Source organism: Meleagris gallopavo, chromosome 1 (genome assembly GCF_905368555.1).
Source record: "Meleagris gallopavo chromosome 1, MGAL_WU_HG_1.1, whole genome shotgun sequence".
NCBI classification, from domain to species: Eukaryota; Metazoa; Chordata; class Aves; order Galliformes; family Phasianidae; genus Meleagris; species Meleagris gallopavo.
Window position 1 is genome coordinate 68,002,400 of NC_139404.1, and position 22,297 is coordinate 68,024,696.

Here is a 22,297-nt window from a genome sequence, read left to right on the forward strand (position 1 = left end):
TTGCTCTGCCATCTGAGTCTTGGGGTGGGCTGAGTATGGCACCTGCACAGTTAGACTGCGTACAGTACTGTCAGGCTGCATTGCTCTGGGGCACAGGAGGGCCTCAGGGGACACAGTTTCTTTGTGAAATCCACGAGGAAGTGATGAAACAGAACTCTGATGCCACACAGTCTTGCATTTTATGTGTTGCCAGAAGCCTGTGCCCTTCCCGTTGACCTAATTCACATCTTCTAGTACCTCCAAAGCAAACTCATTATTGTTTGATCCAGTTTGGAAGCTGGACTTCAGAAAATAAACTAGTTTGACTTCACTCCTCTTGAACCTCTCGTGTTTTTCAGAAACGAATCTCCAGCTTTATCTGCTATATATAGGTTGCTAAAGTGATGAATCTTCTCACTGAGGGTAAATTATAGCTGAATGCATGAGAGGTACTCAGCAGGAAAGAAGTACAGAAACCAACAAGCAGGGGAGCTATAGACTAGGGAATCCCAAGATGCACAAGGTAGGAGATATTAAAAAGAGGGTAGGAGACAATGAGCAGCAAGCATCATGGGCCACTGTATCTTTTAATCCTCTGTCTCCCTTTCTGTTTGTATTAGCTGACTTCTGTAAGCATGAACGGAAATGGAAACTACATTGCTTTGGCATGCACAGCACAAAACCAACTCAGAATCAAGCTGGGGTCACTAAATTACAAAGGCGGGAGAAATTAAATAGCATGAGTTAGAGGGAGGATGTGGAGCTCTTTTTGTTTGGGATGTGTCTGTTTTCCTAGCTGACAAAGGCCTGCATGGTTTGGCTTATTTAGAGATATAGCTAACAGCTGATAGGAAGACTGAAGGGAAAAAAGATCTTTTTTTCATTCTCTGTCAACCCAGCTGAGAAAAGACTTGCGTTTGAAACTAACTTTTAAGAAGAACAGCAAAATGTTGATGAATCTGTACCTCAGTCACCATTCACACACATGAAGGCCCCTCTAACTAGGCCGCAGAGGTCTGTTCTTATCACCTTTGCTCTTATTTCATTGCAAGACTATGTAAGTTATATGGGAGTATAAAGGAGAAAGAATCAGAGATAAAAGTTTTCAAGCTCTCCTCTTCATCTCCCAGAAATTTAAGCAGTCTTCTGCTACAGTAGTCCCCTTACAGGTTATGCAGCTACCTGTATGTATTCTACATTAAGTCTTCATTCACAATGATTTTTCCTTCTATTTTATTGACATTGATAAAGACCAGACTGCACATGCATTAACTAAGGAGTCTGATTCTTTGAACTCTCATTTCGCATTGAGTCTGTGAAAGAGATCAATGTATAAAGGCCCTGAAGATAGATTCTTTGCATTACTCAGAACTTGCTTCCCTGCAGCCTCCTTCTCTGTTATATTCAGGAAGGGCCAGGAGAAATATCAGAACTTCAGTCCTGACTCAGTTTTGTATTCTGTAGTTTGAATCCATCCCAGCTTTCATAATAAAACTGTAGAATATGAAATATGCTATTGCAAACAAAATATGGACCAATTCAAGAGTGTTTAAAGAGTTATACACTCTTTGAAAAAAATATCCTTTTTTTCGTGTACGTTTGTCTTTATTTTACACTAAATTGTTAATGAACTTCCACACTACTAAACAAAGTACCTGCCAAAATTTTGAAAAGCCAACTTTTTATCAATATTTATTTCATAAATTTAAAAATTAGGATTGTTGTTTAATTTACCTGACTCCCCAGTTAAACAAGGAAGGAAGGAAAGAAGGAAAGTAGCAACAGATTTCCATAAAATACCAGCATGGTAAAAACACACTACTGAAGAAATCAATTACATATGAGCTAGAACTACAAATTGCATTATGCCCCCCTTGGAGTATTCAACAGTTCAGACATTTCTATGAGTCTTATTTAAGCCTCAGCAACTCCATAATTTCAGCAAATACATAACTTCAAATAGTAGCTGTACTATATCAAATGCCATAGGGAGGAAGATGCCAAAATGGATGAAAAATCATAGTCTTTCCAATAAAAATATTCTTTTTGGTCAACATTATTTGCTAACTATAACCTAAAATTATTAATAATTTTGCTCAAACCACAACTGCATTTTTTTTATTAATACAGTAATTAACCCTCCAGTTTCTCTCAGCTTCTTCTCAGCTGTCCTTCCTCTTTCTTTTCTTGTAATAGATAAAAAACCTACCTTTTAAGTTCAAAAACATAACCTCTCCTTAAAATCATGCCTCTACTAAAAACCTCAGTTGGAGATGCTGTGGTATTTGGTAGACTTGGAAACCCTGTCCAGGAAAGATGGGATGTGACAGCTGTATGATCCCTGAAGGTGCTTTAATAGGCATTCAATAGACAATCCATTGCTCTTACCACATAGCTGTAGTTGTTAAAGATAGATCAATGAACAGTATACAGTAAGAAACAGTAATCCAATCAAATCAAAGAGAGTGAAGAGAAAAATCAAAAATTTTAATTTGAGAAGATCATTCTATTGTTTTCAATAGAATTCACAGGAAAATGTGCTAACACTGAACTTCCCCACCCCAGACTATTCCAGGCTCTACCTATAAGCAAGAGGAACAAAGAAGGTATCTCTGTTACTCTGCCAAAACATTCACTTTTATGTTCAGAAGATACACATCTCAGAAAGCAGACCTGACTAAGGACTGCCTGCATTATGTACAGAAGCAGCTTCCCTGGTCAGTTTAAGTATATGATTCTTAATGCACAGACTTAAATGGGAAGTTGCTTTGGCTTCAGGAAAGCAAAAGCTAGTCCAGAAATCTTGTGGTGTAATACATTAGAAAAATAATATTAATTTCAGTTAAATGTAAACCATACATTTTACTGTTTTTTTTATTGCCCAAAATGTCAATGAAGGTTAAAAAAAAATAACGTAGTTGGTTTGTTCAACCATGTGAGTGAATTTCAACTTGTTTAAGTAAAAGGATATCTGCAACATCATAAAAATACAGTTTCTGTTTCTCATATTTTATTCTCATAAAAAATGGAAAATGAAGAAAAATGTGAAAGCGCTTAGGGCTATGGTATTTGGTTTGAGGATCAGTTGAACATTTTATTTTGTCTGTAGTGCTAATTATAGATTTGATTATTATATAAATATTGTTTCATGTTAGTTCTATGACCAGACTTCTAAATTTAGAATTCACCTTTTTTTCATGATGTACTTTCAATAATAAACATTATGATCAAGTCTAGGTGTATGTTACAGTATTAAAATGCCTCCTTTTTAAGCGCTCGGTGGAGTCACTGTTACTGTTCTACTATGGCTTAGTTAGTCTGCCTGTAAAAATGAAGGTTTATTTTCATGTGGTTTGAACTAGAACGACCGATTTTTGATGTGTGCTCACCCATAACCATTAAAATTGTATGCAATGGTAGTTTAAATGTTTTATTTTCAAATAAACAGGCAAATGGACTGTTATTTCTATAAATAAGCATACTAACAGAATCATGCCCAAGTTTTTAGCTTGGAGCAAGAGGAAACCACACATTTTCTGTTTATTTTTGTGGGTTTTACTATTTTAAGTTACATGAGGCCCTGAACTAAAGATATTCTGACATTTCTGGTTACTCTGAAGAAAAAAAGTCCCAATAGTTTCTTAACAAGTTAGGTCAGCTTATTCTTGCTGCTGAGTGACAAGAAAGTATTTTCTGCCACAGCAATATATGCAATGTCCTCCTGGATGTCCCTAATCTCTCCTAATGGAGCTCAAAATAAATAATGTAGGAAAATAGGAAAAGGGTTGATGAAGGGCCTAGTCCTGCAAGTATGTATCCAAAACTACTCACATGCATAGTGCCACTAAGCAAGATTCTGCAGGACTATCTGAGAACTGTCCCTGTCTCTTTAACTGAGAACAGATGTTGAGAGTGGTATCAGATGCTCTTTTCTGTTCTCCTTTCCCATGTCTTCAGTTTTAACACATTCATGAAGGATAAAATACCAAGGTTCTTATGCTGTCTTTGGAACAGTAAAAGCCAAGCATGAACTGAAAAGCTTAGACAGTGCACTAATAAATGCTGCTTTGGTTTTCCTTTACAGCTAGCTACTTCTAATGTTTTGGAGGGCCAGAAATGGGAAATTGTTTGATTTTTTTTTTTTTTCAGTAATACCTCTGCAGCTTTTACTTAGCCTCAATTAGTGATCAACAGTTGACAAAGATTTGGTTAAGATTTTTAACCTCAATTTTGAATAGAAAAATTCAGGCATCATCGCAGGATTGAATTTTTAGAAATGTATCAGACTATCTTTTGTAACTGAATATTTCTGCAGCCCAGAGTTACTCATCTAAATCTCTGGCCAGTTAAAAACAGCTCAACCTCTGTACCTCATTTCTTTGTGGTAATAAAATCCTCTAATAAAAAGAGAGAAAAATCACTGAAGTGGGTAAATGCAGAAGAATTAAGGATGAGGAAAGCTAATGAACTCAACTGCAATCACTATGCTTAGTAACAGCCTTAACTTAAAAGTATTGATTAAATATCTGAATATTTACATCTTGTACCGAAACCGCTGAAGGCAAATGATGCATTGCAAAGCAAACAGAAGCTGACCTTTGCACGTTTTCCCATCAGGCTGCAGGGTAAATCCAACTGGGCAACTGCATCGTACCCCTGTCGCGGTATCCTTGCAAGTCCGATCACAGCCTCCATTATTGACAGCACATGTTTCTGCAGAATGAAAGAGAAAGAGAGAGAGAGAGGGGGGAGAAAGGGAGTGTAATGAAATGTTCTGGGGGAGGGGAGAGGCACCAACTCTTTGGGGCAATATTACAATATCATGAAAGCAGTCTAAATTATAAGCAAGCCAACTCAAGCAAGCTCTCAAGGTCATCAGGGCCCACATACTTGTTTTGACTGGTAAATCATTTCCACAAGTCACAATTTCTTTCTCCCTCCAAACTGGTGTTTTTATTTATTATATTTCATTTGCGCTTTTGAACTGTCTTAGGCGATAGGATGGGTTATTACATATGAAACAAGTTTAAGGAAAAAAAAGTGATTGCCTTTAAAAGCAGAACCAAACATTCAGTCTGTTTCATATCAGTCAATGTCTAGCCAAGGCTTTTTAAGGTTCATTTTTTTAAAGAATGTTGTAGGCATAATGAACTTTAAAAAGCAGTAGAAAGCAAAGCAGAGTGCTAGACACAGAACCGAGACTTTTAAATCCTTAGTTAAGAAAGAGTTAATGGAAAATGAACTACATATATCACTTTGACAAGAATCTACATGCCCAATCTGTTCTTACTGAACTACAAGCAAAAGGCATCTGGGTTTTGTCCACTTAAAGCTTTTTGCAAATTGAAAGGAGTTTGGAGTGGGTGGGAGGGCATAATTGAGGTCACTGAACCCATTCCAAGCTGTGTCATTGAAATTTCCCAGTGCTTGTAGTATGTAGAAGGGTGGCTGGGCAAACACAGGCAAGGGAAAACTGCAGTACTTTTACAACAGTGGGCAATGGCTATTAGGTACCACCACATTAAAAAAAAAATCTTCAACTTCATCACTAAAAAAAAAAAAAAGGAAAAAAAAAGTAAAGAACCCTCCCTCGATGCCATTATTTTCTGTGACTTGTGTGAGCACATGCATAAACCTTACACATACATACACATGCATACCCACACACACACCCATAAAATAGATAAAAGGCAAGTGAAACAATTAACTTTGCTTTGATCCAGAGAATAGGCTGGATGCAAGGATGCCAATTTAGTCAGTTTGAGCTCTGAATTTATCTGAAAAGTATCTACTTCAGAGAGTAAGCCCTTTTAATAGTATCTTTTTCAGTTACTCTGGCTTTGATTAAATTAAAATAGTCTCCCTGCTCCCCCCAAGATGCCATTATTCTACACAGTTCACCTCATTTTGGCTTTCCCTGAAGAGGCTTTGTCACTACTTACTCAGATTTACAGACTCTTATTGTTGAATATTCACAGCCTGTGTCACAATTGTACTCTGTAGACAGGGTCTCACAATACACTATAGGATATGCTAATAAGGAACTGCCTTAGAACAGTAGGTTGATCAAAAATTATTTACACAGAACAGAAAAGGCTTTATCTTTAAACTGACTGGTACTAAAGCATTTTTATTTTAAAGTAGCCTCTGCTAATACCCTCAAGGTGGCTGTCCATTTGGAGGCAGTTCCCTGCTTCTAAGTAAAACAAAAATAAATTTGTTTTTAATTTTGGACAAGCAAAGACCTATGTACTAATTTTGGAGTAAGCTGCTGGCACTGATGACCCAAGCTGAAATCAAGGGCTAAGGGGCACACATGCATTAACAACATGGGACAAAACTTTGCTGTCCATATACATTCATTCACGCTGTACTAGATATTATACATTTATTCCATATATGCTATATAGTAACATCATATTGGGGAAAAAAAAAATCAGTATACAAATGAATTTGCACACAACTAGAAAGCACAGTTAGTAAGTGGGTTGCCATGCTTTTGAAACAGCTTTCTAAAGATGGAGCTGAGTCTGTACATCTTTATTTTCAGGCAGAATCCTTGCTTACCTGTGTTCTCCAACAAAATGAATGGGCCATTCTGCATGAGCACAGACTATTTAGGTAGGACTTGCAGGACCTGAACCTACCTGCTTCAATTTTGATTTTCACTTACTTCCCTTGGAAGGACTACTTATTAGCTTTCGATACTGATATTACTCTTTGGAGAATTCTTTTGTAAAATGAAGAAATTTCCATTTGTATATGAATGCATGTGTGTATCCTCATATGCCAAAGGAATAAGTTTCAGATAATTTAGAAGTGCTCTTTTTTTTTAATTTATTTATTTTATTTTTATTTTTTTCTCCTCCTTGGGTACAGTTTAATGATAGAATGACTAACCAGGAGTAAAGAGTTAAAGAGTTAAGGTTAAAAGCCAGGCAAAAGTGCTAAAGATGTACGTTTGGCATGGCACTGCAAACAGTAGTAAATCTTATGTTAGCAGATTAGCTTTGGCATATGAAGAGTCCTTTATTGCAGTTCATCACCAAGAGATGAACATGAATAGCAATATTTCTGCTTTCTGGATGACATCCAGTGAAAATGAATCGACACAACAATTTTTTTTCCCATGGCATGGATGACTGGATCTATAGGGTAAGGGTCATCCAGTGAACAAGAGTTATTTCTATGTATAAATAGAGGGAATCAAGCCAGCATTTCTTATTTTCACAGAGATTTAGTAAAACAAACCAAAAAGGATAAATACCCTTCAGCTTTCCTGGTGACTCTGACTTTAATACGTGATGAACTCTAACAGAATGAAGATCCAAGTGAGCGAGAGGACTTCTGACAGTACCTACTAACATTTTGAATAATCAGAGAAATGTATTGATGAAATTCCTTAAACTCAAGGTCATGAGAAAAAAAAATGGTAAAAGAAAGCAAACGTGAATAGCAGAATGTGGGAAAGAGGTATTACAAACTACATCAAATAGAAGTGCTGAGGCCTATATACAGCATAAACCTAAGCACGTCACCGCTTGTGTTTCTGTTAGAAATGACTTCAACCTATTCTTCTCACCCCTGTCAAACTTTAGTATGTATTTGAAATGCAAATACAAGTTTCAGAGCAGAAGCAAATGTCTTATTTCCAAGCTATCATGCTAGAGATGCTATACATATACGGAAGGGAAAGAAGAGATGTTCAAAATTAGGATTAGATTCACAATGATATTCATCCTACAGGTCACTGTTTTTCCAGTTTTTCTGATTTTTTTTTTTTATGATGAAGGAACAGAAAAGAAGTGGAAGACAAAATAGTGATATTTCGTCTCCTTCTGAATTGTGCTAAAGCTCATCATTTGTAACTATTAACCTTAACTAGAATTTTAAATCCTGCTTATATCCTTATCGAATTCCCACCAGAAAATGCAGACAGAAACAGGGATCTAAATAAAAGGAAATCTATTTACATATACAAGACATTGTGGGAAAGCATATATTATATTTTCCACTGTCAGCTCTTTATAATGAAACAGACTTGTGTATCTGCTCCCTGGATTGATAAACAAGAACAAATCAAATTCATTACCAACATAATATAACTATGTTATACTACACCAAATATTTTTTGCTTCAACAACAGTCCATTACACTACTGGATATGTGTCGTTTCTAAACATCCTAATAAAGCAAATATTCTATTAAAACGTACAAGCTTGCACTGTCAGTCCTCCAGCACTGGATTAAGGGCGTCTACTAAGTTAGCAGGTGAAGTTACATGGATATTCAGTACTTTAATGTGTCACTCCAGTGCTTGCAAGGGTTTAGCAGAGAGAGATGAGGACCAGGCTCTAGTTCTGCATCTTCTGAACTAAAGCAGAATCTTTACCAGGAGGAGCCTGGTCACTTCCTTCAAAACAGATCTAACATCAGACCGTACTTACTTGGCTTCGAATACTATAAAATTCCTGGAACTGAATACATTTATCATGACTCGCAAACATTTCTGATAACCTCCATTCATTTTTTATGAAATATGTAAAATATAAGCACTCAAAATGTAAGCCTCTACTCAACTTTGGTTTTTAGAAGTTGTCAATTATTTCATAAAGTCATTCAAAATCTCCCTTCAATCTTTTTATTTACATTTTATCTTTACAGTCAAAAGAACATAATGTGATTTCAAGAGTACTACTGAAAATCGGACAAATCTAGATTTTTAAAGTTTGGATCAATTTCATCTAAAATTCAAAACAAGGTTTAGAAACTAAGATATGGTACAAAACAAAATAAATCTACATATATTTGTGGACCAGAAGGTAGATACCTGAAGATCATAAAGTAATATAAGTGTCTTAGTGAGGTCACTCTATAGAATCTTTTATAAGTCATGAGGTATGGTTCCTGATGACTGATGAAGACAGCTTAAGAAGGACAAGTGAGAGGCTCTGGAAAACTTCAGACCAGTGAGCCTCACATCAAAAATCATAACAGAAGCCATTTCCAAGAACATGAAGGACAAGAAGAAGATTTGAGAATACTTAAAAATCAGCTTACTAAGGGCAAACCATGCCTGGCTAACAGGATCACCTTATACATGAACTGCTCTGTGAATAAAGGCAGAGATGTGGATGTTGTTCATCTTAAACTTAGCAAGTGCTTTTTGGCATGATTTTCTGTAGTATTCTTATGACCACAGTGAGCAAAAAGAGACTGGTTAAGTAGATAATACGGTGAGTGGGTCGGATCACAGGAAGCAACAAATTTGAGCTGGAATTTCAACTTAATGTAAAGAAAAAAATGTTCACAGAGTGGTCAAACATCAGAACAGGTACGCAGGGAGGCTGTGAAATTTCTGTCCTTGGAGATATCCAAAACTCAGCTGTACATGGCCATAAACAACTGAGTGTAGCTGGCCTTTCCTTGAGCAGATCAGATCAGATGATCTACAGAACTCCCTTCAAACTTACATGAATCTATAGTTCAAGAAGACTGGTTCACCTGTTCTACAGAGTATAGACTCAGTTTCACTTTTACTTCACATCATTTATTTCTGGAAGAGAAGAAGGAAAAGGGTGGGATCATGAACACAGCAAGCATCATGTCAAATTCAAGAGCAGAATGCATGCCTGCTCAGTATCAAGCATTTATTTCTTTGGAATCTGATATTTGTGTATTTCCAATAGGAAATGCTCAAGTTCTGAAAGCTGGAACACAAAAGTAGAGCTATATTTTTTTCTTACATTTCCCATAAGCTGCTGTGTCATCTTTAGCAAATTACTTGGTGCTCACATGAAATTTTGTGATGTATTAGTCTCTTCGTGTAAAACAGAGATGGTATTTCTTATATCTCTTGAAATTCATTAGCACACATGATCAAGAAACATTATAAACCATTGTTTTTATCACTATAGATAGTACAGAAATTACTACAAGTAGTACCAAAATTAAGAGTGCCAACACTACCAAATTTTAATTTAATTTTTGCCCTGACAATATAATATTCCTCTTCAAATGTAACACTTTGCAGAAAAAAAATTCTTAATAGAATTTCTTCTTTTTCATCCACTCTGAGAGTGCTTTAAATTAGTACAATATGCAACAGGATTCATATAAGAATGCTTCACTAACAGATGAAGATGTTTCTGTTTTGTCCTAAACACGGTCCATCATTTTAAATTGGCTCTAATTATATTCTGCATAAAAATCAATCCTATAAGCTATGGAATGTAGGCACACAACTGCACATATATGCAAAACTCAGTCAACCTGCCAAAGCAGTGTGAGGAAAAATTGTTTATGATAACATATGACTTTCAAAAGATTCTCTTACAAGACAAAAAGGTTTAAAAAACCAACAATGCTGTACGTGGCTAGAAGGAATTAAGTGGACAAGTAACAATGTCATTGTTCCATTTTTATTTAAGACTTAAAACTTTGGGTGGCACATAAGCGGCAGGTAAGTAAGAAGGTAACTGATGAACTCAAATTTCAGAAAGAGCTACACTGTAATCCTGCTCCTCCCACAAGAAGGCTGAGCCAGATGGTAGTCACAAAGAACTCTCAGAAAAAGATGTTGACTAGAACTTGGGTGTGTTCTTTACTGCCTAAAAGTAGAAGTGCTATTTCAAAGACACTGTGCATTGTGCAGGCTACCAAGACACCAGGCAATGTATGAAGGTCACCCCAAAAATAATGCCTTGTATTTATTTCCATGGAAACAACAACAGATACAAAGAACACTAACAGATACAAATAACACTATTTAATAGAGCAAATTCGCTGCTACAAAAAAATCCATTTTTCAACATAGTCACCACTTTTAGCTATGCATCTTCACCAAAAATAAACAAGAGCTTGCATTCTGTGCTCTTAAACAACTGCACCAGCAGAGTTAACCCACTGTTGCTGTCATCTCTACAAACATTCAGCAAGTGTCAATGTATGTCAGTGGGTGCCATTTGTTCTGCATGGAGGAATTCAGTGACACGCCTTTGCTTCACACTGCACTTCCATGTCAGATGCCATTTTGTCACACTGACCCTCCACTGCCATCAGTCATATGGCAACAAAATGTAATGAAAATTGGTTGGAAGGTTCAGCCTCTACTGCCATACCACTAACATCCAGATCCTGTGCTGTGGGCCAACATAATAAAATAGGAGGCATTACTTTCAGAGCAACCTTTGTAGAAAACTTCTTCAGTGTAGACCAGTGCAGTCTATACATTATCAAGAACAAGACATGACAGAGAAATGCTGGGTGGATTTCTGCATGGAGGAGGATGAACTTGCATGTAATACCCAGAGTGTATTAAAAAAAGGGTAAAAACGTTGTGTTACTGATCAGCGTCAGTTCCCTTTTTCTCATCAATATGCAGCTCTTTCCCAAAGAGCCTGTCTTCCAGAAGGCATGAAAAGAAGAACAAACCTCTAGCAACAAGGTGTTTCCTTTGGACAGAGACGTGGTTCTCTGACCTTTTCAGTCACCCAGAACAGCAGCTTGCAGTCAGCAGGATCTAAAAAGTCCCGTTTTCAACTTCTTGATCACAAAACAATGACTGGAAAGGGCAGTGAACAACTAAATGGAAGGGCTGTTCTCAGCAATGTGTGAACGAACATGCAAAGATGACTTAACAGAAAAGGTCAAAAGTAGCAGTAGTGAAAACAAATCGTGTGTAGTCTGGACTAGGGACAGAACCAGGACATCCAACCCAAACTGGCCAAAGGGATATCCCTTACTGTGCGATGTTATGCTGAACAACAGAACGAAGGGAGCTGGCCAGGAGGGTTAGCTGCTGCTCGGTGACTGGCTGAGCATCAGTCAGTAGGTGGTGAGCAATTGCATTATGCATCCCCCCCCCTTTATTTTATTTTATTTTCTTCTTCTCTTACTAAACTGTCCTTATCTCAACCCACGAGTTCTTGCACTTACACCTATTTTTGATTCTTTCCCACATCCCAGTGTGGGAGAGTGTGTGAATACCCCTGTAGAGCTGAGCTGTCTGCTGGTTACGGCACCACAAGGACATACCCTCTTTTCTCGTTAGTTAGTAATTAGTAACTAGTTTAAAGGTAATTGCTCCCCATTTGGAAAGATGGGTTTGTGCTGATTCTCAAATTTGAAATTCTACTGAAGTGTATAATGTCTGAAAATATAAATCTGGGTAAAGCCTGACTTTAAGACAGATAAGGGATAAGAAGATACAGCAGTCCTTCAAAACAAAGAACTTTTCCTAAGTTCACCAAATTTCTGAACACTGTTGAGGCTGAAATGGTAACCAGTAACTAGAGCTGAAAGGAGGACATGAAGGGATATATCTTCCCTACCTAGTTCCTAAGACTGGTGAAATGATAACACTGACCATAGCGCAAGTCAAAGCAGTTCATTGCCCTTCATATGGAATTTGGTTGCGGTAGCCTAAAGCTCACTGGGTCAGCAGAAATAGACTGCTCAGGCTATGCTCCCAAAACGTGTACCACATTACAGGATATTATTTTGAGTCATTGTTTATGTCAGCCAAAAAGCAATTCACATGGAGCAGTCCGGAACTCCGAACTTCAAGTAGGTTACCCAGCTTTGTCTGGGCTAATTGCCCAGAGTAATAATACTCAGAATAAGTGAGTAATAATATTCAGAACATAATTGTATCTACCTCTACAGTTGGACTGAATGTTGCACAAGACTTGAACACAGTATCTTAAAACTCAGAATTACTGTCTTAAATTCAGGATTCAGACATATAAACAAGTTAATCTCAATGTGACTGAAAGCTAAAGACTACAAGCAGGTTGGTAGATTTAGGTATTCCGTTTTTTAGCCAGTCCAGGAAGTGGTATATGGATTACCTTGAATAGATTTTTCTTAATGAGATGTCTGTGAATTAATATTGCCCAGTGGAGAGACAAAAAGGGTTAACCCACTGGCAATTTGTTCCTCAGCAGCACCCTAACTAAAGCTGTAATAACATGCTCCTGTGATATCATGCTTATTTATTCTAAAGCACACAAATACAAGTCAATTTGTCCTCATTTAATCCATAGTGAAACACAGACTCCCCAAGCTATGTGTACAAGATTGGAGAACTTCTATATTCGAACAAGTGAGGAAAGATGAAAGATACCCTTCGAAGAAAGCAAATGTCTGGCAATTATTAAGAATAAATACTGAAAAGCTTAAAAATGCCCATCAATGTTCATCAGATAGGTAGTTAATGTACAAATTGGCATCCTTATCTCATTTGCTTTATGTCCTGCACTGATTCCCAATAGATTTTGTAGTATGTCTTGGCAGAAATGAAATTGCAGAACCAGTACTAGACACAGAACGCAGAATGTCAGTTAGTACTGCCTTACATTTTAGACAAATTTATTTTTAAAGCAAAATATCAAAGGCCAGGAATTGGGTGACTTTTTAAGAAGAAAAAAAATATATAAGATTTTTTATTTTGAGAAGGCCTAATCACTCAGCTGAGTGGAACTGGTTCCTTCACTTTCAAGAACACTAAATTCATTCAATTGAAAACAAAAAAGTATGTGAAATCAAATGAGCCCTTAGCTATAAGCTAAAATGTGTTACCTTCTTTCACATCAAAAAAAAGCATGGCTAAGAGGTAGCCTGTGCTCATATCTTTTCACTCCACACTGATATCAGAGCATAATCTCTACCAAATACATATGTATGTGAATTCCGTGTATACTGGATTTTTGTTTAGCACACTCCTCCATTTAACATTTATGTTACGTAGAGGAATCTTATGGAATCAGTTTTGTCACTAATGGCATCAGTGGTATATGAAGGTGAACTGCATGGCCATGCCTAACAAAGGCTATCCGACTAGATAAAAAAACACTCAAAATCCCACTCTAATTCCAACCAAAAGTACACAAATTCTTTAAATCTGAAACTTGGAGGACAATAAAGCTTAGGAGAGGCAGTTTTGGAGAAAAATGTGCTGTTGATTATACAGTTGAGCTTACTCTTAATATGAGAGTATACATGGTTTGGCTAAGAAGAAAATGAAATAGAGGATACATGCTGCCCTCCATAAAAATAACTTTATTGCAAGTGGCAGTACGTTTGGTACATGACATGAGATCAGGATAGAAGCAGAGACCCCAAGAACAACAAGCAGAAGGAGAAACTTAAACATACAGCTTGAAATAACTGAATTTTCAGTTAAGTCAGAACTATGTTATTCTCATGCAAATTACGCTCTGTGATGCTGAAAGGGTAGAGAAAAAGCATTCAGAAGAGCATAATGAAAGAAACAAATAGCTACCAATAGAAAGAAGTAGAAACTGAAAGAGCTTCATATTCAGGGAATGAAAAAGGTGAGACAGAAAGGGTAACTTGCAGGATGTGGAATTCTTCACTCCGTTATGCTTGTCTCCTCATTTCCTTGCAATTTCATGATTGGTAGAATTTTATTTGCATGAAAATAAGATGAGAATTCTGCACTACCACATTCTGAACGTGTGAAGAAATGACTAGGTGAATCTCACAGTGAATCACAAATCCTGCAGTTCTCATTTCAGAAAACTTCTATTCAGGGGGACAGTCCAAATATAAGAATTGTCACTTGACAGATCGCATCAGGTATTTTATGAACACTGGGTGGGTCCATTCTGGCCACTTAAAAACAGCACTATTAATTTTGTTTGTGCTGTCTTTTCTAAATAGAGAAGCTGCGTTTAAGAAAAACTGAAATACTCTGAACACTGATAGAGGGCATTATGTCTTGACCTTGGGCAAATCCTTTCATTTAAAATGGAAAAGCAAAACAATGGAAGGCATTGGAAGGAATTCTGGATAAGGTCTGAGACTTTATCGTCAGCAAAGAAATGAGAAAAAAAAAAAAAAAAAAAAAGGATTTTTACAGGAACGAGCGCACCATTCACAAACTCAGTGAATAAAAGTGACGATAACTCCGGATGAAAGGATCTGCCCTTGGGAGATAGAGAATGCATGAATAACCTCAGGGATTCCTTTCCCTATTTTCTGTGATTTCATACAGCAAAGCAGAAATGACAGAAAGAGCTAAAAGTGGGGTCTCGGTTTCACCGTTAGGAACTGAGTTAGAGATCCTCCTGGCAATATGCCTGTCAATAGTATGTTTTAAATGCTTTATTGATTAAAGCACAAGGTTGGGATGCATACAGAGTAGCACATTTGGCTTTCTGACAGAAGCTCTCTGATAGCAAGCATTTCTAAATCAGATAAATGCCACTCAGAGAAATAAAGACATATTTTAAGTAATTTGAAAGAGCCTTGGGAGGCAATACAACAAAGCTAGGAACTGAAGTACATCCTGAAAAGGTGTTTCTGTTTTAAAGTAATGCTTGGTAGGCTGTAACTAAGTCAGAAGTTAATTGCTTTGTAAGAACACTTGAAAATAACACTTATTTGCCCTTCCTCCTGCTCTTCCAATACAGAATAGAATCATCTGGAAACTATTATTCTGAAAGAGGATCAAAATCAAGAATCAAGACTATAAAATTCATTATTTCCCTTTGGAACAAAACAATCTAAGACTTTCAGAAATTTCCTAATGGAAAACCAGAATTCATAACAGTTTATTCCGATAGCTCGGTATTTGGTGTGTTACACAGCATGTTTGAAACCCTGTTCTCATTTCCTATTATCTTATGTTTACTGAAATGGAAGAATGTTGTGTCCTTATCAAGCTATCAGTTATTAATAATAGCTCCAAAAATAGAGCAACTCCACTTTACAGCCCAATTGCATCCCTTGAAAATGAGTGGTAAATCACCATGAAAGGGTCTTCAGTCCAAACACATGTTCTAACCAGAACTGCATGCACTTTGTCTTCCTATCCCTGAAGATCATTCCAGGCTAAAGCAATATAAAAACCATAGTTTTCATACAAAACTCAATTTTAAGAAAAAAGAAAGACTTTTGCCAGAAAATGTTCATCATATGAAAGATGTTTTTAGGTAAAGAAAGTGCGGCTTCAACAAGTTCTAAAGTTTTGCAATATTCCTTCCTGAGCCAGAAAGGAGCTAAATTTGGCTCTTTCACAGGATCTTGAAATCCAGAAAACTGAGGACTTCCATACAAATCATACAATCATTGTGTGTCACTCTCATCGAATAATTCAAGACGTTGAAGAAATTATTCACAGTGAACCATCAGAGAAGAGGTCTTTGGATGACTGAAAGAATGACCAGTGAGGGTTTCCATACTGGTATGATGATATTTTGTATCTGGCAGGAGAAAATCGCTTTAATAATGAGACTCTAGTAGTCCCAGTTAACTTTGCTGATTCTATTTCGCTGTAGTCAAGATAGAGGTGTATGTTTCCACTGGCAGGAAAATAGTGATTCAAAGAGATTAAGTCCTGACATTCCCAATAAAACGCCAGGCAGGAAGCAACCACTTGGGTCAGGTAAGCATAACAGACTAAAAAATCCATAAGAACAGTTATTATATGATTCCTACAAAACAAAAGCCATAAAGGCTACTTACTGTTCTACCAAGCTTATAGTCTTCAGTAGAAAAGACTATAACCCTCAAAACGGCAATGTGTCATAGAGAGAGGCAGAAGTAAAAAGAAGACAGCTTATTAGAAAAGTCAGAAGTTTTTATGCTACTCACATGCATGCTCTTACAAGGCATACATCCTTATAAGTTAAGATCCAAGATTTTTTAGCCTTAAGACCAACATACACCACTGATTCCTCTCAGCTCTGAAATCCCAAGAATTTCTAGTTGGACTAGCAGAAAGAAGGGTGGCTTATCATATGAATGTGCATATGGATAACAAGTCTCAAGTAAGTGACTGTCCACTTTCCTCCTATGATTATCAGCACGACGTTCACACAGTAGGTGCATGCCATTTTGAGTTCCTGTCTTATGTAAGCTTCCTGACAGAGAATCTTGATTTTTCAGAAGCACGGAATGTAGAAGACTGATAAGAGCTGCATAGTTTCTACAAGGCACTCGTAGGGAAACTGCAGAAACTGCAGGAATGGTGCTTCAACTGGCCTCTCTCTGAAGGCCTGTCACTAAAAAATTCAGGCACCTTGAATTGCTGCAGGGAATGGTTCAGTCTGCAGCTGACAGTTCTACTTCTACTCATGTATAACATGACACTGCAGAAGCAACCTAGGCAGAGGTAAACTCCAGTAGATACAAGGTCCAGGACAGCTCCAAAACACTTCATAAGCACTTCAGATGACGGCAAAATGGTTTTTGGAAGCCATCTTCCAGGGAAGGGAAGAGAATTACACTCCTATCTATATGAGGAAGGCTGCCTTACTGATGACACAAGAAACCAGTGTCCAATGGCAAAATCTTGAGATGTCCTGCTTAACGATGGCATGAACACATCTTGTAAAGAGCAAATTTCAGCGCACAGTTTGGATAATCTGAAGACATTTGTAGCAACAGTATCATTGCCATTTGTAACATTATTCTGACCTTAAACATTCAGTGTTAGTGTACTTCTTTAAGTTCAAGACAGGATCAATGCAATCAGAGCACCACTGTTCCTCAATACAATAAAAGGAACTCTGCATAATTGCTTTCTCGAGACAAGTAGGAACAAATCCTACATGTCACAGAACCAAAAGAAATGCATTTTATTGCCGAACAACGGGATCTTGCAACAATGACCTCTGAAAAGAATCGGAAAGGTGTACTGAAGGTGAGGGAAAGAAATGCAGCCTTTGTAAAGGTTCTGAAGTTACATGGGTTCAAGACCAAATTAAGTTGACTCATTTGACTACTACAGAGAAAAGGGAGAAAATGAAATATGGTGCACAACTGGTCCAGCCCACATCAGAAGAAGTCAATTTGGAATACAGTTAAGGGCACAAACATTTTCCCTCTAAAATGGCAACTGAATTGGAAGTGAAAGAAATGTAAACAAGCTGTAGGAACTGCAAGATAGTGCCACATTCACTGATCTGAGAAAAGTCATTCAGTGGTATTTTTTTAATGAGAGCACTCTACTCTGAACCCAACTAATTTGCTATGAGCAAGGAAATGAAGGACATGTGGAAGCTGAGCATATTTCTGAATGTTGTGAGAGAAACTGGATGAAAATTCCTATGAATCATTGGGTGGTTCTAAAGAAAAGTTTCTCACAGTTTCTGGTTTGCTTCACAAGATCTAAAAAATAAATACATCTAACAGCAAGGACTGGAGTATATTTTATCTACTTTTCTCTATTTAAGATTTAGCCACAAGTCACAGGACCTCTCCGTGACTCGGACACAGACCTTTCCAAGAGTCAGTATGAGATACAGAAGCAGTCAGTTTTGCTGCAGTGAAATGAGCTGCATAGGCTCTCATGTCTGACAGCACTCCCACCCTCCCAAAGTATTCTCATGCAAGATTATTTTTAGCCTGGGATGATTGTAACCGTCACGAAGATCACAGTCATTTTAATAATACAGCAAATGACAGGGGCCTAGAAGTTATCAACTCAGGTCTTGTAATCGAAAGCATCTTTCATCAGTTTACTAAAATTACATAAAGTCATCAACTTTTTCTACTCTCCCATGACTGCCTACAGCAGGGTCAAAAATCACAGTCCATTTACAAGAGCTGGTAAAGTTTCCTGAGGAGCCCTCAAGTACTTTCTAAAATGGCTGTTTAGAAAGCATCTGAAGAAACACTGCATTTCATGGAAAAGCACTATACTTTTGAACTGTAGTAAGACAGTCAAAAAAACAGATTTGGATTTTCTGAAAATCAGAAAACAGGGTAAAAAAAAAAAAAACAACAATTAGAGAAATCTCTAAATAGTAAGCCACCCACTCAGCTGACATTTACTAATTAAATTTCTTTTCAGTTCCAGTTAATGTTTTTCTAAGGAATTAGTTATTAAAACACAGCCTGTCCACAAACTCTAAGCTGTTGGTTGATATCTGCTAATAAAAGAGGTACCAAAGAGTTAGACAATGTATTTTTGTAAAATGACTTTTTTAAATTGTCTCCCTAAAACCTACTTCTAGACTCCATTTGGAACTTGCAGACTCAGCATAACTAAGAATCTTGTTGCTTATAATAATTTTTTATTTCTGTTTGCCTGAACTCTTGTAAGCAGTGTGAACATACCTTCAGGCTAGATAATTACTTCTATTAGATGTTGAGGTACCAAAGCAGCGTGCTATGTTGCTCAGTTTCTTTAAAACATATTGTACATACTGGTAATGGCAGGGTAATCTGTTTAGACTTTGAGGACTGGATTTTCCATGTTTTTTTTACTGACTTTCTATGAGACTGCAGACCTTACTGAAATTAGAGCTAAAATTGTTACTATCACCTTTAGAAAGCAAGATGAGCAGCTTTTGTCACCACAGTCACACAGTTTTTGTCACCTTAAATCAATTTAAACGGTGAATCATTAAACAGCAAATGGATATGTTCACTTGCTAGATCTGCTAGATCTGCAAATTAACTGCTAACTAACAATCACAGATATTCTAAAAATAAAGGAACATGTGACCAGGCATTCACAGGAGAGAAAACATTTTACTTCAGTATTATCATCTAATACCATTTCTGACTTAGGACACGTTGCCGTTTCCTACATGGTGACTGCCTGCTGACTTATGACTAAGTGGATGGTTTAGTAAAGGTGGCAAGATAAGAGTGATATGAAAATTGTATGAGCATTGCCATCCACTGCAACTATGAGCCCAGTAATCGGGGCTCTCGTCTTCCAGAGGTGCTCCTTCAAGGTAGGTATAAACACTTACAGCCAGAGCTCAGCCTGCCAAGAGCTAGAAGGGCAGTCTGTGATAAGTTTAATGCTTTTAAGAAAGGAATCAGCTACCAGGAGGAATAGAGAAGAATTTCATTGCACCCTGATTTCTCCAATGGGTGAAGAACCCTTATCTTGTATATGGATTATATGATACACCTCACCAATGCTCACTATGCTTAAAAACTAATAGAAATATTACATGTGGTGTCTAAGGCATCAGAATTGAAAATACAGAGTGACAAACCACTCAGAAGCCTCCAAAATGCTGGCTTCATTCAGCAGACTATGCTACCCCGTGCTGTCTGTCACATGAAAAGAAACTGGCAGAAATGCAACCACTCTATTCTTTCAGTTCCCAAAAGGCCATGCATGTAACATGAAGAAGAACAGCACAATGGTGAGCAGTGGGTTAACTGAGAGAAGCTAGAGAATTATCTACATTGTCCAATTCTCTTCCTCATCTCTCCACACTCAGGCTCCAACAACACAGAGAAACAAGCCATGCTTCAGTCGTGAATGAACATAAAGAAGCTCACTAGTCATGAGGGAAAGATCTTTCAGTGGTTACTAACCAGCTACACAAAGGAAATAAATCAATTTCCAGTCATAATATTTACATTTCCATCAAAAGCACTGCAAATTCTAAGTAGTCAAATACACTTATTCATTTAACACTACATATGTAATAGAACATTGTTTTATATTATCACCATCATCCACTTTTAAGTCAAAAGGCAAGTCTGCAACACATGAGATTTTTTAGGAATCCTATAGCAACACATACACACAAACACACAATTCACATATAGGAAGTAGCTTGCATAAGGTAAGTAAGGTTAATGGCAAAAGCTTCTTTCTGTGCAGAAGAAATTGAACATTAAAGCTGCAGCGTTATGAAAAAAAGTTTAAAAACAAGAAATGAAGTTGTACAACAGATGAGGTCTTAAAAAAATTGGTGACCTTTACACACAGATAAAGCCAGCTAAACAAACAAACAAACAAAACACAAACCAAACCAAAACCGAAAAGACCAAATGAGACCAAAAGAGAACCTCCCCCCACACACATACAGACAAAAGTGAGAGCACAAACAAGGAAGTGGAAGAAAAGTGTTACCCATAAGTAGCCGCCGTTTCACCCGCTTGTCCACATCAGCTACTGACGTGGCATTGTACTCAGAACTCTCAATTGCAGCCTCATCCTTCTCTAAAACACAAGTAAGGGACAAACATGGAGCAGTTGGTTAATCACAAGCCCAATTTTCCACTGCCTAAGACAGTTTCTTGGCATGGCACAGCCAAAGCCAAGAAGCAAGGCATGAAAGCACTAAATCCCCGTTAGAGAGTTAATTCCCTTCGAGATCCCAGGAAAAAATTAATGGGAAACTGGGGAAAGGAGAAAGAAAAAGGGCAGGAAAAAGAATGGCCAACTACAAAGTAATTAACCAGATACATGAAGATGGATTCCTACTGGAGAAAAGACAGCTGACATGAGTGCCCCAGAGAGGAGTTAATAGTGGAAATTAAAACTCAAGGATGCTAGTTTAACAAACTATTAAAGACACACCATAAAGTGATTCAGACTACAGGTGACACCATGATATGAAGTTGGCAGGAAGAACATCAAGATAGACAGAGAGCAAGAAGAGTCCGGTGATGGATGGGTACGGGTGCAACACAGTCTCATACACATTGACACATCATGAAGAGGAGTCAAACAACAGCATGCAAATTGAACAAAAACAACAACAAAAATAAACAAACAACAAACCAAACAAACACAAAAAAGAACAATTTTGGGCAGTGCTGGTTGCCTGCTTGTCTATGAAACACTACTAGCTAAACATTCAATGCTAGAAAAGATGTTGCAGAACAGGGTTTAGTAATTTTATGAGCATGCAGTAAGCAAGACGATGTCAGCAAAGGTCATTGTACAAGGTAGTCTCTGGTATCCTATATGTAAGAGTTTCAGATGGCATAATGAGGATTTAGTCTGGTTATATTTCATTAGAAATACACAGAAACAGTCACAAGAGTAGGAAGAAATGATCAGTAAGTGAAATAAAAATTTATTACACAAGAGAGCAATGGAGAAGCAGCAGCTTGGTAAATAAAATGATTTATACAGAGAAGGAATTAGAAAAACAAAAACCAAAGTGCAGGTGGGGACTTTCACATGCAGTAAACATAAAAAATAAAAGGGTAAGTTAAACAAAGACAAAATATGTTAGACAGGGTCAAAAAGTATTTCTCTGGTATTGCAGAGGTTTGCATTCTTGCAGTGATGACTGGAATATATACACCACTGAAGACAGCAAACACTGGAATCACTGAAGTGAGGAGGAGGAGGAGGCTGGCAGGTTTTGTTTGTGGCAACACTACATGGTTGAGTGGTAACGAAGTTGTTTTGTTTTGTTCTTAACAAGTTCTAGATGGGATCAGGCTGCAATAGAGGCTTTTGTTTGAGTTTTTTTTATTTATTTTACTCTGTAAATAATTAATGAACGTCAGTTATCAGACAAGACAGGCAATCAGGAACCATCACCAGAAAGCAGGAATAAAAATGTAAAATAAAATA

General features: G+C 37.2%; 1 protein-coding gene across 10 annotated transcripts in view; it reads right to left on the bottom strand.

Moving 5' to 3' along the window:
- SCUBE1 (signal peptide, CUB domain and EGF like domain containing 1) overlaps positions 1-22,297 on the bottom strand; it is a 210,023-nt gene that overhangs the window by 69,327 nt on the left and 118,399 nt on the right. For 4 of the 10 annotated variants that reach the window (XM_085232512.1, XM_085232532.1, XM_085232490.1 and 1 more), the window contains exons 7-9: positions 20,837-20,926; positions 7,247-7,339; positions 4,576-4,692 (exon numbers count right to left, since the gene is read on the bottom strand). In XM_085232512.1, the coding sequence (XP_085088638.1) occupies positions 4,576-4,692; positions 7,247-7,339; positions 20,837-20,926 (300 nt within the window). The remainder of the gene's footprint in view (positions 1-4,575; positions 4,693-7,246; positions 7,340-20,836; positions 20,927-22,297) is intronic. The other 6 variants (XM_085232540.1, XM_085232506.1, XM_085232498.1 and 3 more) reach the window with 3 other exon arrangements.